Genomic DNA, 12,898 nt, shown 5'->3' on the forward strand with positions numbered 1-12,898 from the left:
TTACCTATTTTTTTTACCTTAAAATACTGACTCGTATTGTAAAATATTGTTATTAGCTAGAATACGAGACCTAAGCCGTCCCATATGGAAGTTCCCTGGGATGCAAGACTATTTTTTAAAATACGGGACTGTCCCTTGAAGTCCGGGACGTCTGGCAACCCTGGTATACATCAGAGACTAACAATTGCAAAAATAAAGGTCTTGCAGGTTCAAATGGAAAGCCCTGTAAAGTACTACAGTGAAGCACATAGCTGAGAAAATTCCTTAGCCGCTGGTGACTAGTAGTAATAATTTCATTAGTTGCCACTTTTTTGAAATAGTGGCTTTTTTTTTACTCAAATTGTAAGCCATATATGTATTTTTAATTTGTTAAAACTAATAATCCTAACTGCATTGAAGAATGCAAGTTGTCTATTTGTACTAAATTAGTCAGTGAAAGCTGCCTTCTAATTTTTGTGGAAAATATTTAAGTAGTTACTTAATGCTCTTTTTTTTTAAGGTGAATTTTAGATTGAAATTGACAAATAATTTTTTTTTTTTTTTTGCGCTTTTTGTGTAAACCACTAATTTTGTCCTTATGTTTAAAGAAAGAATTCTTTGATAGCATTCTGCAATTTGCATTTTAGGATGTTTTTTTCTGAAGCCGTGCTGCATTATTCTTCACCAAATGAGAAAAATGCATTTGTAGGATTGTATTTTAATGTTGTGCTTGAATGAATATTGATGTAAGCAACTGAACTTTGCTCTCAAGAAAGAAAAGTATTCTTACTGCTTTTTTAATTGTGAAAAAAGGAAAGTATTAAAATATCATCTTAAATGTTTTTCTTTTTTATACAGGGATTTTTTCGACCCTTCCTCATAGGATATCTTGCTTTCTCAGGAATACGTTCCCTGTCTTTAGGGAAGAAAATATTGTCTAATCCATCTGCTTTGTTTCGTTTATTAACTCAAAAGCGAACTTTGAATCTTGGGCTATTTTTAGGTGGCTTTGGTGGGACATTTAGGGTAAGTAAAGCATTTTCTTAAAATATTGTCTGGATTAAAAGATTTTTTCTAATCATAGCACGAGTTTTGCTTAACTTGCTTGTTTTTGAAATTTCGTTTTTTTTTTTTTTTTTTTTGCATTTAACAAATTTTTTACTAATTTTGAAAGTTTGATGTCATTTATCATTTGATAACTTAGAATTTTTGTTTTGTTTTTATTTCAATTTTTGTTAATTTTTGTTCAAAGTCCTAAACTTTGAAGAAAACTTATTTGACCATTCATTTCAATCAACAATTTTATGTATTTACATGTAAATTCCTGAATGTAAAAGTACACCGTCACTCACTGTACAGAATCCCAAATTTTTCCTACTAGTATTTCTTCTTTTTTTTTTCTTTCAAAATTGTGTACTAGTAAACTCGATTACAAAACATAGTAGATATAGTTCGGTGTTGCAACAAAGTTCAAACATTTGCATTTTTGTCAGTTGTTATAATTCCTTTACAAGCATTCCAGGTTATCAATAAAGATTTTAAATGTGTGTTTGTAACATGTAATACTATTAAGCCATTAAATATTTGATTGTGTATTGAACGTTTGTGTAATGTTGATGTGTACATCTGGGATACTGAGCAGGGAGAGGTTTCTTTTAGAATATGAACCCCACCAGAGATGTACAGAAAATATATCAAAGTAGTTAAGAGGTTTTTTAAAAGTTGAAATTAAAAACAGCTAATGTATCAGCTTATTTTTTACTTAAGATTTTGTACAAACATGGTTCAATATGGGTAGGGGAATAAGTTTCATAATATTGAAAATGGGAAAGTCATGGAACCTAAGCATAAAATACAAAATATTCTCAGCAATTGAAAACACAGTCACAAGCAACAAATAAATGCTTGCTTATAGAAATGTGAATTTAAAAAATTATTAGAATTGAATCTTAATAATACTTGCATAAAAGGTAATTTGCAAAATATAAAATTTAAACTCAAAGATAAATTATTTGTATTGCATTTCATAGATGGAATAATTTTCAGTTTGCAGTTTCAGTACTTTAGGTGTAAGTCATAAAAGTTACAGGCAAAAGTCATCAAAGGTTATAGATTTGAAAACTTTAAAGATTCTGAGTTCTATCAATACTCAAGATTTCCCCGTTATAAAGGGTGTTTTTTGCTTAGCTACAAAGATATTCAAAAAAAAAAAATATTGCAATTAAACAATTTATTGTTTTGTGAAAGTTTGTTTTAATTGAAAGATTTGTACAGGAAAATGAAAGAAAGAATTTTTCTATCTGTAAGTACCAAGCTCATTTCTGACTTTTTATTCATTTTGTTCCTTAAAATTAATTTTCTTAATCCTTTGTACTTTGCATATGCAGTGTATTTTTTTCATGTATATTTTCTGAATTAAAAAATCGGTACTTAATTCTTAAATGGAGTTTCATAAAGAAATGCATCTAAGCAAAAGTCTCCCTGATTTTCATTTTGCAATGAGGGTAGCTGTGTCTGTTCTAAATTTGCTGTAAAAGGTAAAGAAAAAAATACACATTTTACTAGGTATATCATAAGAATGACTTTTTATTTCATTTAACTTATCAATACTTTTGACCATAATTTTGAATTTCAGGTTATCAGCTGCTTTTTGCGATGGCTCCTCGGCAAAGACCGTGAAGTATATGCTTTGCCTGCAGCATTTTTAGGTGGATTATTTATGAAATTCTTTCCAAGTTCTACATTGTCATTATACCTAGCATGGAAACTTGTTGAGGTTTGTTTTAATTTTTAAAGCACAGTCTGTTCTAATCATCAGTGTTGTTAATGGACTTCAATTTATTTTGAAAATTAGTCAATTTTTTTTAAGTTTTACATCAAAACATTGTTAATTACAGTCGACTTGCACTACAACGTGATCCGACTTACGCGAAATGGCCATAATGCGAATGTTTTCACCAGTAAAGAATTTTAGACATAACGCGAATTTTTTGTCCGCAACACGAAAATTTTCGGAAGGGAATCGCGGTCTATAAGTATCGGCTTTTTTTATTGATTATTATTATTATTATTATTTTTTTTTTTTTTTTTGTGAATCGGGGTTCGCACGGGTCATGGAAATCCTGGGAAGTCATAGAAAAAAAAAAATAAACAAATTTCAGACCTGGAAAAGTCATGGAAAATTAATATTTTCATTGAAAGTCATGGAAATTTATTTAAAGTCATGAAAAAATGTCTTGAGTAGTAAGAAAGTAACAATATCTAAAAGAGCACTAGAAATATTGAGTGGTTTAGTAATATTGCATATAACTTGAACACGCTCAGAAACAAGTCAGAGTTTTGCAATCCAATTTCATCTGCTTCTGTAACAGCCGCTCGCCTTTTTTGTAATGTGATTTTACTACTAGGACACCACCAATTTTGAATTCGCCTTTATTTTCTGCCCTTTTTATATTTTATATTCTGTAGAAGTGGACTTGCACTTTCTTGATTTTGCCGAGCCCCCTCAAAAAGTGTAATTCAATTGCACCCTAGTTCGTTTCAACTACTTGTAAAAAATTCATTATTCAATTTACCAGAGTTTATCTTAATATGTTGAATGCTTTAGGAAGTGAAGATTTTAGTCAGGCAATAGAACATAGAAATAGTGAAATTCTAATACTCTAAAACAGTGATGCCCAACATACAGCTCGTAAAACTGATCCCCTTGTGGCCAGCTGAAATATCTGATTTAGAAAAATGAAAAAACTGAAAAACGTGGCTTTACTTTAATGAACGAATATAGTAAATTGTTCAGTTACATTGGTGAGTAGATGCACTATTGGGACCCCAAAGGGCAATGTTTTTATGAAGTAAATTTATTATTGGTAACTTAGTAATGACTCATTCAATTTTTGTCCTATTCATTACTATTCTGCCCTATTTATTAAATATTTGTTAGACATTTAAACATCAGTGGATTGCATTTTTACTTTACTTGAATTGATATGATGAAGTAATTTATTAGTTTCTGCCTTGCACTGATATTTTTTCAGTCACAAGTAAGTGCCCTCCAATGAGGTAGTGGCACTTGCATAAAAGTTTTTTGAAAGCCCATTTCCGAAAGTTGGTAAGTTTGGCATTTAATAGTACTATTCTCTTCGTGTAACAAGGTCATGAAAATTTTTTATGAAGTCATGAAAAAGTCTTGGAAAAGTCATGGAAATTTTTTATCCAAATTGAGCATGAACCCTGGTGAATGGACCTTCATCCCTTTAGCATCACTTTTTGGAAGGGAATCGCGGTCTGTAAGTATCGGCTTTGTTATTGACTACTAATTTTTTTTTTTTTTTGTGAATGGACTTTCATCCCTTTAGCATCACTGAGAGCGGAAGTTCCCACACCGTACTAATCAGATACGTCGCTTATACAAAAAACTACTCCTCATTTTCCTTTTTTTTTTTTGACAGTGAAAGAAAAGCTAAATATTATGTGCTTGAACAACTATAAAATTCATTCAAAGTAGCACAACAATTAGGTATTAGTGAATCGTCCATATATACGATTAAAAGTCAGGGAAAAGGAAATCCGTAATAGTTCATTAAAAATTATGAAAATGGAAGCTGCTCTTGTATTGTGAATCTTAAGAAACCAGGAAGAGGGGTGTTGCCATGTAGAACCATTATAAAAGAACTAGTGAAGCAACTGTACTGTGTATTTAAAAATATGTAAGTAACGGTTTGATCACACAGCATAAATCATCATCATCTTCATCTTTTTAAGTTACAAATATCATTACTGGATCTTCTGTACAGTAAAAACATCGAGCATTTGTTTTTCTTACTACATACTGTACCTACCGTACTGGTTTGTTTTATGTCTCTCTTTCCCGTTGATTTTTTTTTCTTTTTTTTATGCATCGTAACAGTTTTTTTTAAATTTAAAATATGAATAAAAATTCAGTTTTTTATGTAAGAAGCAGTAATGTATAGTTAAGAAATAGTTTCTAACAGTATGAGGTGGCATTTACAATTGTAAAAAATAATTGGGTATGTTTATAAAAGTTTTTACACTTGCCCTTTTCTACAATGCGAAATTTCGACTTGCGTGAGGGGTCTTGGAACGCATCCCTCCTGTAAGTCAGGACTCGACTGTTCTAATAACTTTATGTTTGAAGCACTTTTAATGATTTTACTTTGTGCTTTTTCATATAAAATATCTAATGATATCACTGCAGCAGGTAATAAAATTGTTGAAAACTTATAACGTAGGAAAGTTAAGGGTGCTCTTCACTGAGAGTCTGAAAGCTTCGGATCCAATGCTAACCTACGGGGAAAGTTGAATGTTATTTTACAAAATTCCTTTGAAGTTTTCGGGTCAATTTTTTTCTGAGTATTTTTCAAGCCTATGTCTGTGTAATTTAGTTTTTACTTTTTTGATACGTCGATTCTTTGATTTTTTAAAATTCGAAAAAAAATGAATTTCTTCGAAAACGAGGTACTGTTGGACCTTTCGCTCTGTAAAAAAAGCTGCAAATCGTGCTATCGAAATTTTAAGAACACCCCAACACGCAAAATATTTCCAGCTCTCTTTTGAGACTAAGTTTGAAATGATGCGACCATTTCTAAAAAAATATTGGTGTTCCAACCATCTGAAATATTTTCGAAAAAGCTCAATTCCTCTACTAAGCCACGCCTCCCACCGGTCTCGAGGGGAAAAACCGGGTGAGGTGTATAAGATTTACAATCATTAGCGCAAACGACCATTTCCATTTACTACTCCCCTCTTTTCCGGAGGCATTTTTCAATGAAGGAATGAATGAGTGCTTTTGAAAGTGAATCCACATGCTTGGCAGGACTACATGCTTGGAAACATCTTCACGATTTGATTTGTGTTTAGAAAGGGTATAGTTTTTAAAGAGTGCTTCTGAGATAATTCTTGTGAATTCTTGTGCTAAATGACCTCCTGAATCCAAATATGACCACCTTTTTCCATTCACACGTCCCACTTTTTTGGAAATGTCACCCGCAATTTTTTTCAGTTTTTGACAGTTTCATAGCCAATATTTTTATTTGGAGGGGAAGGGATCGTTATATTCTACATTAATACTTTTCTGAGGGGCTAGAGAGGTGCTAAGTTAGTACGCAAGAACATATGGAGGAAATTGGTTAACTCATGGGGGGTATTACCACTTATTATATTTTTAAAATCATCAAAACCCATCCTTTTTTTCTAGGGGTTTGTTTTACAATTTTTTCCCTTATTTTTTGGCATGAAACCAGAGTATAGGACTCACACCTATAAACCCTATATCCGAAAAAAAAAAATTTCACGTTGTAAATTAAAAAAAAAAAAAGGAAGTATCGCATTTTGCGTAAAGTTGCATCGCAGACCTTCAGTGAGGAACCTTTCCGTGTTACTCAAATTAATTCACGGATATAATTAAGATTAAAATGATCTTAAGTATGCTTATAATATAGCATTAATGAATATTTCTATTTCTGGGGATGCACTACCCCCATTATTTTTCACTACATCAAGAAGGCATAAACAATGGAGCTGGTGCATCCAAAGAAAGATAAATATGTATATTGATGCTACTTTATAAGCAAATTTAAGGGTGCTTTTCCACTGAGAGTCTGAAAGCCTACGGATCCAATGTTAACCTGCGGGGAAAGTTGGATGAAGGTTTTATAAATTCCTTTGAAGTTTTCATGTAAATGTTTTTCCGAGTATTTTTCAAGACTCTATCTGTGTCGTGTACTTTTTGCTTTTTTGAAATATCCATTCTTTGATTGTTTAAAATTCTAGAAAAAATTAATTTCGTTGAAAAAGATAGTAAGTACTGTTTGACATTTTTCATTTGCTCCATAAAAAATCTGGCAAAATATTTCCAGCACTCTTTTGAGACTTTGTTCGAAATAATGCGACCATTTCTTTAAAAAAAAAAAAGAAAAAACGGGGCTCCAAAACCGTATTCCAGATTCTTACTAGATATTTGGAATCTATTTTCGTCTATATTATACTATGTTACTAGAAATGTAAACGCATAAAATGCTTTCCACAGCTCAACAAACATTTTTTAAAATAATTTCTCGAGCCAAACTCGTAAAAAATTCTTTACAAGGTATGTACACATTGATCATGTAATTCATAATACAGTGAAATCCAGTAACGATGAACTTCAAAATCGGGACTGAAAACGGGTATTTCGTTATACTGATATACGTTGTAACAGGATTTCACTGAATTTTTCTTTTGAAAACTTTCTAAGGAGAAAAATGATACATATCTGCATTTCTTTAAAGCATGAATGAGTATAAAAAAATTGTTTTAAAGCAGGGGTGGGTTCCCAGGGTCGTGACCCCAAATGGGGTCGTGTAGCGTTTCTTATTCGGTCGAAACATTTCTACCACAGTATAGTTGGGGGTGGATCGAATCTAACATAGCCGTTTTGTAATGTAGGATCTAACGTAGCTTTCACAATGTTGCCAGGTTAGGTAGGTCCACACTTAGCGATACTTTACTGACATGTAGGCTACGGGATCACAGGTCCTTTACTTGGTCAAAAAAGGGTCGCAACGTGCAAAAGCTTGGGAACCACTGGTTTAAATTTACAGATAATTAGAGAACTGATGGGAGAAGGGGGAGAACACTGACCATTTTGTTTTTAACTGGATGAATACACAATGTTCTAGAATCTTTCGTTAGTCCTGTTACACTGAAATTTTCATAAGCTCAGACAAATAATTTGTCTGACGTCTAAAACATTTCCCTGAAACCTAAGGTTTTTCAATTTTAGCCGGTCTTCATCAATATATATTTGTGTGTATGCACTGTGCAGTCGCGCCTGTTCATAGTGAAGTCTAAGGAACCGAATAACAATTTTCGTTTATAGCCTCAATTTTGCTATAAAAAGGTAAACAACAAGAAGGGAACTGAACCATAAATACAATATATACGGCTTGAATATTAGTACGAAAAACCAAATTTCTAGTTGAATTTTAATTCAAAGTGTCAAAGATACAAGTTTTTTAATATCCTGGATAAAAAAAAACAAATACATAGCCACAAGTTTTCAATCAAGCAATGCATTTTTTACACTTATAATTTACATCTTTTACTTGTGCTTTTAAGATGTTGTTTTTGACTTTTATTTATTTCTTGCACAAAGTTCATGATTTTTAAAGTGCATATTTTAATTACAATTTATACATTTAAAAATTGAAGATATTTTGGAACACCCGATATAAAATGGTGTTAAAGCTTCATTGAAACATTATCATTACTCAATATTATTCATAAATGGGGGAAAAAATTAAAAAAAAAATTAATACCAAACAGAAAAGAAAGAAACATTTAGCATCCAGCCCATAGCTTTCATTTGAATTTTGACGTCTTGAATTTAAATTATATTTTTCGCAATCACGAATTGTGGTAGAACACTATTCGTTGGGTTTCTTATTTCTACAAATGGTTCCTATCCGAATCATATTTGTAAAAGTCATGATTAGAATACAAGACGTCTACATTCAAATGAATTCCAGGGGCTGGATGCTGGACGTTGTTGACTGAATGCTGTTTTTGTCTGAAAAGTATTGTGTAAAATCGAGATTGTCGGGAATAAGTAAAGTCGATAGCGGGGGACATGAACTTCACCGCCCAGGAGGAGGGACATGCTCGCGAAGACACGTGGAACAGACGAGTTTGCATTAAAAGCATAGAAAAATAAAGTCGAAAGAACATCAACTACGGACAAGTGAAAACAATAACCAACTGTGGTCGCTCAAAAAAAGAATATATTTGTTCTTGGTCAAGCAATAATAAGGTATTCGAGGGCGAATGATTGATGGTACTAGTCTCACGCAACTTTGCACACATCTCTCAACTTTTGTTGATTTTAAATGTTAACATTTATTAACATAGAATATACACTATTTTAATGTACAAATGTGCAGATTAAATTACACTTGTTTCGGGGTTACTAAGAACATCTTTATCAATAGAGATAGATACATGTGTTTCTGTCTTTTACATCATTCAAAAAGTTTTTATTGGGCCTGACAGATTTCTCTTCCACGTTCTAGAGTAATTTGAGTTACCCTAATTTTGCTAACAGTTTAAAATTTCCCCGGGAAGTCGAGAAGAGATCAAAAAAAGAAAAATTAGAACAATAAATTTTAGTATACTCAACAATTTATAAATTCTGCTTCATGAATACTTTTATACAAAAAGAGAAAATTTAAATTGAAATATTTTTTAAATTTAAAGGATAGTATACTAATGTGTGTGATTTTCAAATGTCGAATTATGTTTTCAATTCTGATATTTTTTTCTGAATATAAATTACGTACGTAAAACATTGTGTTCACGTTCTTACGAGTAAACAATTGACGTAAGTAGGGAATATTCCGCGTAATTGTTTCGAATGTTTGATTGATTGCAATAATTTGCATCAATGAAAGCTTGATGAGTGCTGCTATCAAGTTTAGGACTTCGTTTGCACGAAGCTCTCAACATTGTGTGGTAATAAAGAGGTTTCATTTAATTTCAAAATGCGAGCATGAATGAATTTTCTGAAATTTGTGCTTTTAGCCGTTGCTTTTTTCACCATAGTGTCCGCAGAAAGGAAAGCATTTCTGGTTATTGTTATTATTATTATTTTGAATCGCAAAATGCAATGCATAACTAATGTAACCAAAAATTGAAAACCATTAGAAAAAAAAAGACCCTAGAAGAAAAAAAAAATCAAAAAAAAGTTTTTAAAAGTTATTCTATTCCTCCTTTTCCATTTGAATAATTCGAAGTACATTGTTCCAAGTGTACTGCAAGTAAACTGCAGCTTATATTTTTAATTTAAGTACATTATTGCAAGGAATTCCCTGTTGCTCGTGTAATTCCACCCACGAAATGTATTTTCAAATGTTCTCAAACATCATATAACTGCGTGCTTCGAAAATACACTTCAATAAAAGACTTACCAACTACTTATTATTATAGCCTGTTGCACTTTTCGTCTGATGCGTAAAATATTATTATTATTATTATTTGAAAAAGATTTTCAATTTTAAGAAGTATATTAATTATTTAGTCTTGTGTATGCTGCTCTAGTCACCATGCTGATTATCTATGTTTTTGCGGGATGATTTGTTTACTGATAGTAAACAAATGCAGCCCCGCGCATGATGAATCATCAGAAAAATATAAATAAATATCTAAAATATTAATTGATTAATTAACAAAAATGTCAGTTCAGCGTTGCATATCCTCCATCGAATTGCAGAAGTATTCCTTTTTCGACCATATATATATATATATATATATATATATATATATATATATATATATATATGTGTACCAAAAATTGCGGGATCTCCCCCCCTCTTTGAAATGTAACCATATCCTAATCAGAAATTGTTTTCTGATTACGCCATTTCTGCCGTCCTCCCAATAATTAAAAATAAAATCAGCATCGTTCCACCTCTTGACTGTAAATATCCGATAACCGATATGTAGTCATCCCTCCTCACCCCTCACCCTTTTTTTCCGGGACTACACCGCAGTTTTACACTAAGCTTATACCTCTTATGTTTATATATATATATATATATATATATATATATATATATATATATATATATATATATATATATATATATATATAATCATATCCTAACGCAAAAAATTGCATTCTTTAATGAAACTTCAGACAAGAAACGAATTAGCTTTATGAACGAAATAAGATTCGGACGTGGTAATTGAGAACATAGTTTAAAAAAAAAAATAAGACAATCGTTTTTCCTGTTCAATTTATGATAAATTTTCATTTCATTCATCAATTTTTCATGAATATAAAATCTGGAAACGCATACCAAAAAAAAAACTTTGTTTCAAAAATTACCGCAGACCCTTTGGTACTGACTTTATTTTCTGTTCTGTTCGCGTCAGTACTGTTCAAGTGGGGTTTCGGCCGCCAGCTAATTTCCTTGATTGCTCTTCATGACGGGGGTCATTTAGGGGTTCCTTTCCCTCCAGAACAATGACAGTTCCTGCCTTACATCGATTTCCTTCCCCTCCATTGGCCGTTGAAGTGTCAATCACTTGATTCAGGTTCACGCCCGTCGTTCAAGGAAGAAAGCCATTTACACCCTAACTTCAATGTTTTCCCTCGCTGAAGAGCAGCCGTAAGTTAAATTTCATTATCAACATTTAAAATTTCAAGCAAAGGCTAAAGTAGATCAAATACTATAGTTTGCAATCAATTAAACTAATACTGGAAAAGTACTTGTAAAAATTTGTTGCATAAGATGTTAGATTTAATTTTGTAAAATCATTTGAACTTAATCGGCAATATGCTCAATTCCACTTTACTCTATGTTTTCACTCACATTTACTCTTCCAGTTTCTTTTTTTTTTTAAATTCTCCTGTTTTGTGTAGAGATTTCATAATAGTTCTATTGGTACTCTTGTCATCTTCTCAATTTGGCATTAGTGTAGTAAGAAAAATACTGCAAACATTTCTATTTTCTTATTGCATAAATTTGCTAGAAGGGGATGCATTTCTTTTCTGAAGAAATGTTTCAGCTTTTCAGTGCGATCTATGTTCATTAGTATTGATAACAGATAGGCACATATTTTCCTACTCCACATCTTTTTCGGAGCCTAAGTTAGAATTTTATGAGGCTAAATTGTAAAGAAGAGTAGTCATTTTCTGTTTTCATTAGCAAAAGTTACTCTTTATGCAGGTTAATTTACAAAGCTTTAATTCACACATTTTTCTGTCTAGTCACATGAAAACATCCCTCTCATCTTTTAAGTAATATTTTTTTTAATAAAATTTTTGTTTAAGTAGGTTAACTTACAAGGTCTAGGTATCCGACTAGGTTCAGAGCAGTTTTTTTTAAAACACTATTATGAAATAATAATATTAATGTTTTTTTAGAAGCAGAATGATCTTAAAACATGTATTTTGCTTAAAAATAAACCATAGTATCAATAACTTTTTTTAAATGAGTGATTTTTTGGCAAAAATGACTGAAAATTACCAGTTAGGAGAAACATCGTATTAATAAAAATTAACTAGCTATAAACAATTTGCTTAGATTTTTTCACATGTATAAATATCACACATGAAACAGACCACAGGTTAAGAAATATTTCAAGAATTTCAAGGTTTATAACAAATTACGTGACTTTATCCAGAAATTTCTCAAAAATTTGTCAACTTTTTTCGGTAAAAAAGCTATAAATCAAAAAATATTTCATCATTTACATAATCGGTGGTCTATTCCACTCACAAGTACTTACAAGACAGGCATGCCAAATTTTATGCTTGAATACTGAATAGAATTTGCAAAATCATGTTTTCCGTAGCCAGTATCGAGAAATAATTGCATTCTTCAAAAAACGTAAGTAAAGATTAGACTTAACACGCGTTATACTGCAGACATTTAGTATTCAAATGCTTATAACTTGAGTTCTAATTCGCGTAGATTATAAAACTAAAATGTTTTATAATCTTAAAGAATGGGGCTGTTCAATAAAACTATTTTGAGAAAAAGTGAATTTTGGTCAAAAATCGCCTTTTTAACGTAGTCTGATACCTTAATTCACTTTTCTGCAGCAAAGTAAAAAAAAAAAGAAGAAAATTATTTAAATGGTAGCCTCCTTTTGTTTGACAAGCAAAGAATTGAAACAAACATCAAAACTATATCCATAAAAAACTTCAAAGTATTTATATTACTCTGAAAAATTATTTTTCAATCTCTCTCGCTCCTTAACAAGTGTCATTCATCTTTTTTTTTTTTTTTTTTTTTGTATTCAGTTTTGATACATTTTATCTCAGTGCATCTATTAAAATTAAGATAAAAATGTTATCAAAGAAAGGGGAGGGGGGATTCCACTGAAATTTTGTTCCATTTGGTAAGTAAAGAGCTCATCT

The 12,898-nt window shown here is 31.3% G+C and overlaps 1 protein-coding gene across 1 annotated transcript in view; it reads left to right on the forward strand.

Moving 5' to 3' along the window:
• Nucleotides 1-12,898, forward strand: part of LOC129224312 (transmembrane protein 135-like) — a 32,728-nt gene that overhangs the window by 15,355 nt on the left and 4,475 nt on the right. Inside the window, exons 9-10 of the mRNA XM_054858749.1 lie at nt 838-1,005; nt 2,615-2,755. Of these exons, the coding sequence (XP_054714724.1) occupies nt 838-1,005; nt 2,615-2,755 (309 nt within the window). The remainder of the gene's footprint in view (nt 1-837; nt 1,006-2,614; nt 2,756-12,898) is intronic.

Source organism: Uloborus diversus, chromosome 6, assembly GCF_026930045.1.
Source record: "Uloborus diversus isolate 005 chromosome 6, Udiv.v.3.1, whole genome shotgun sequence".
In the NCBI taxonomy this organism is placed as follows: Eukaryota; Metazoa; Arthropoda; class Arachnida; order Araneae; family Uloboridae; genus Uloborus; species Uloborus diversus.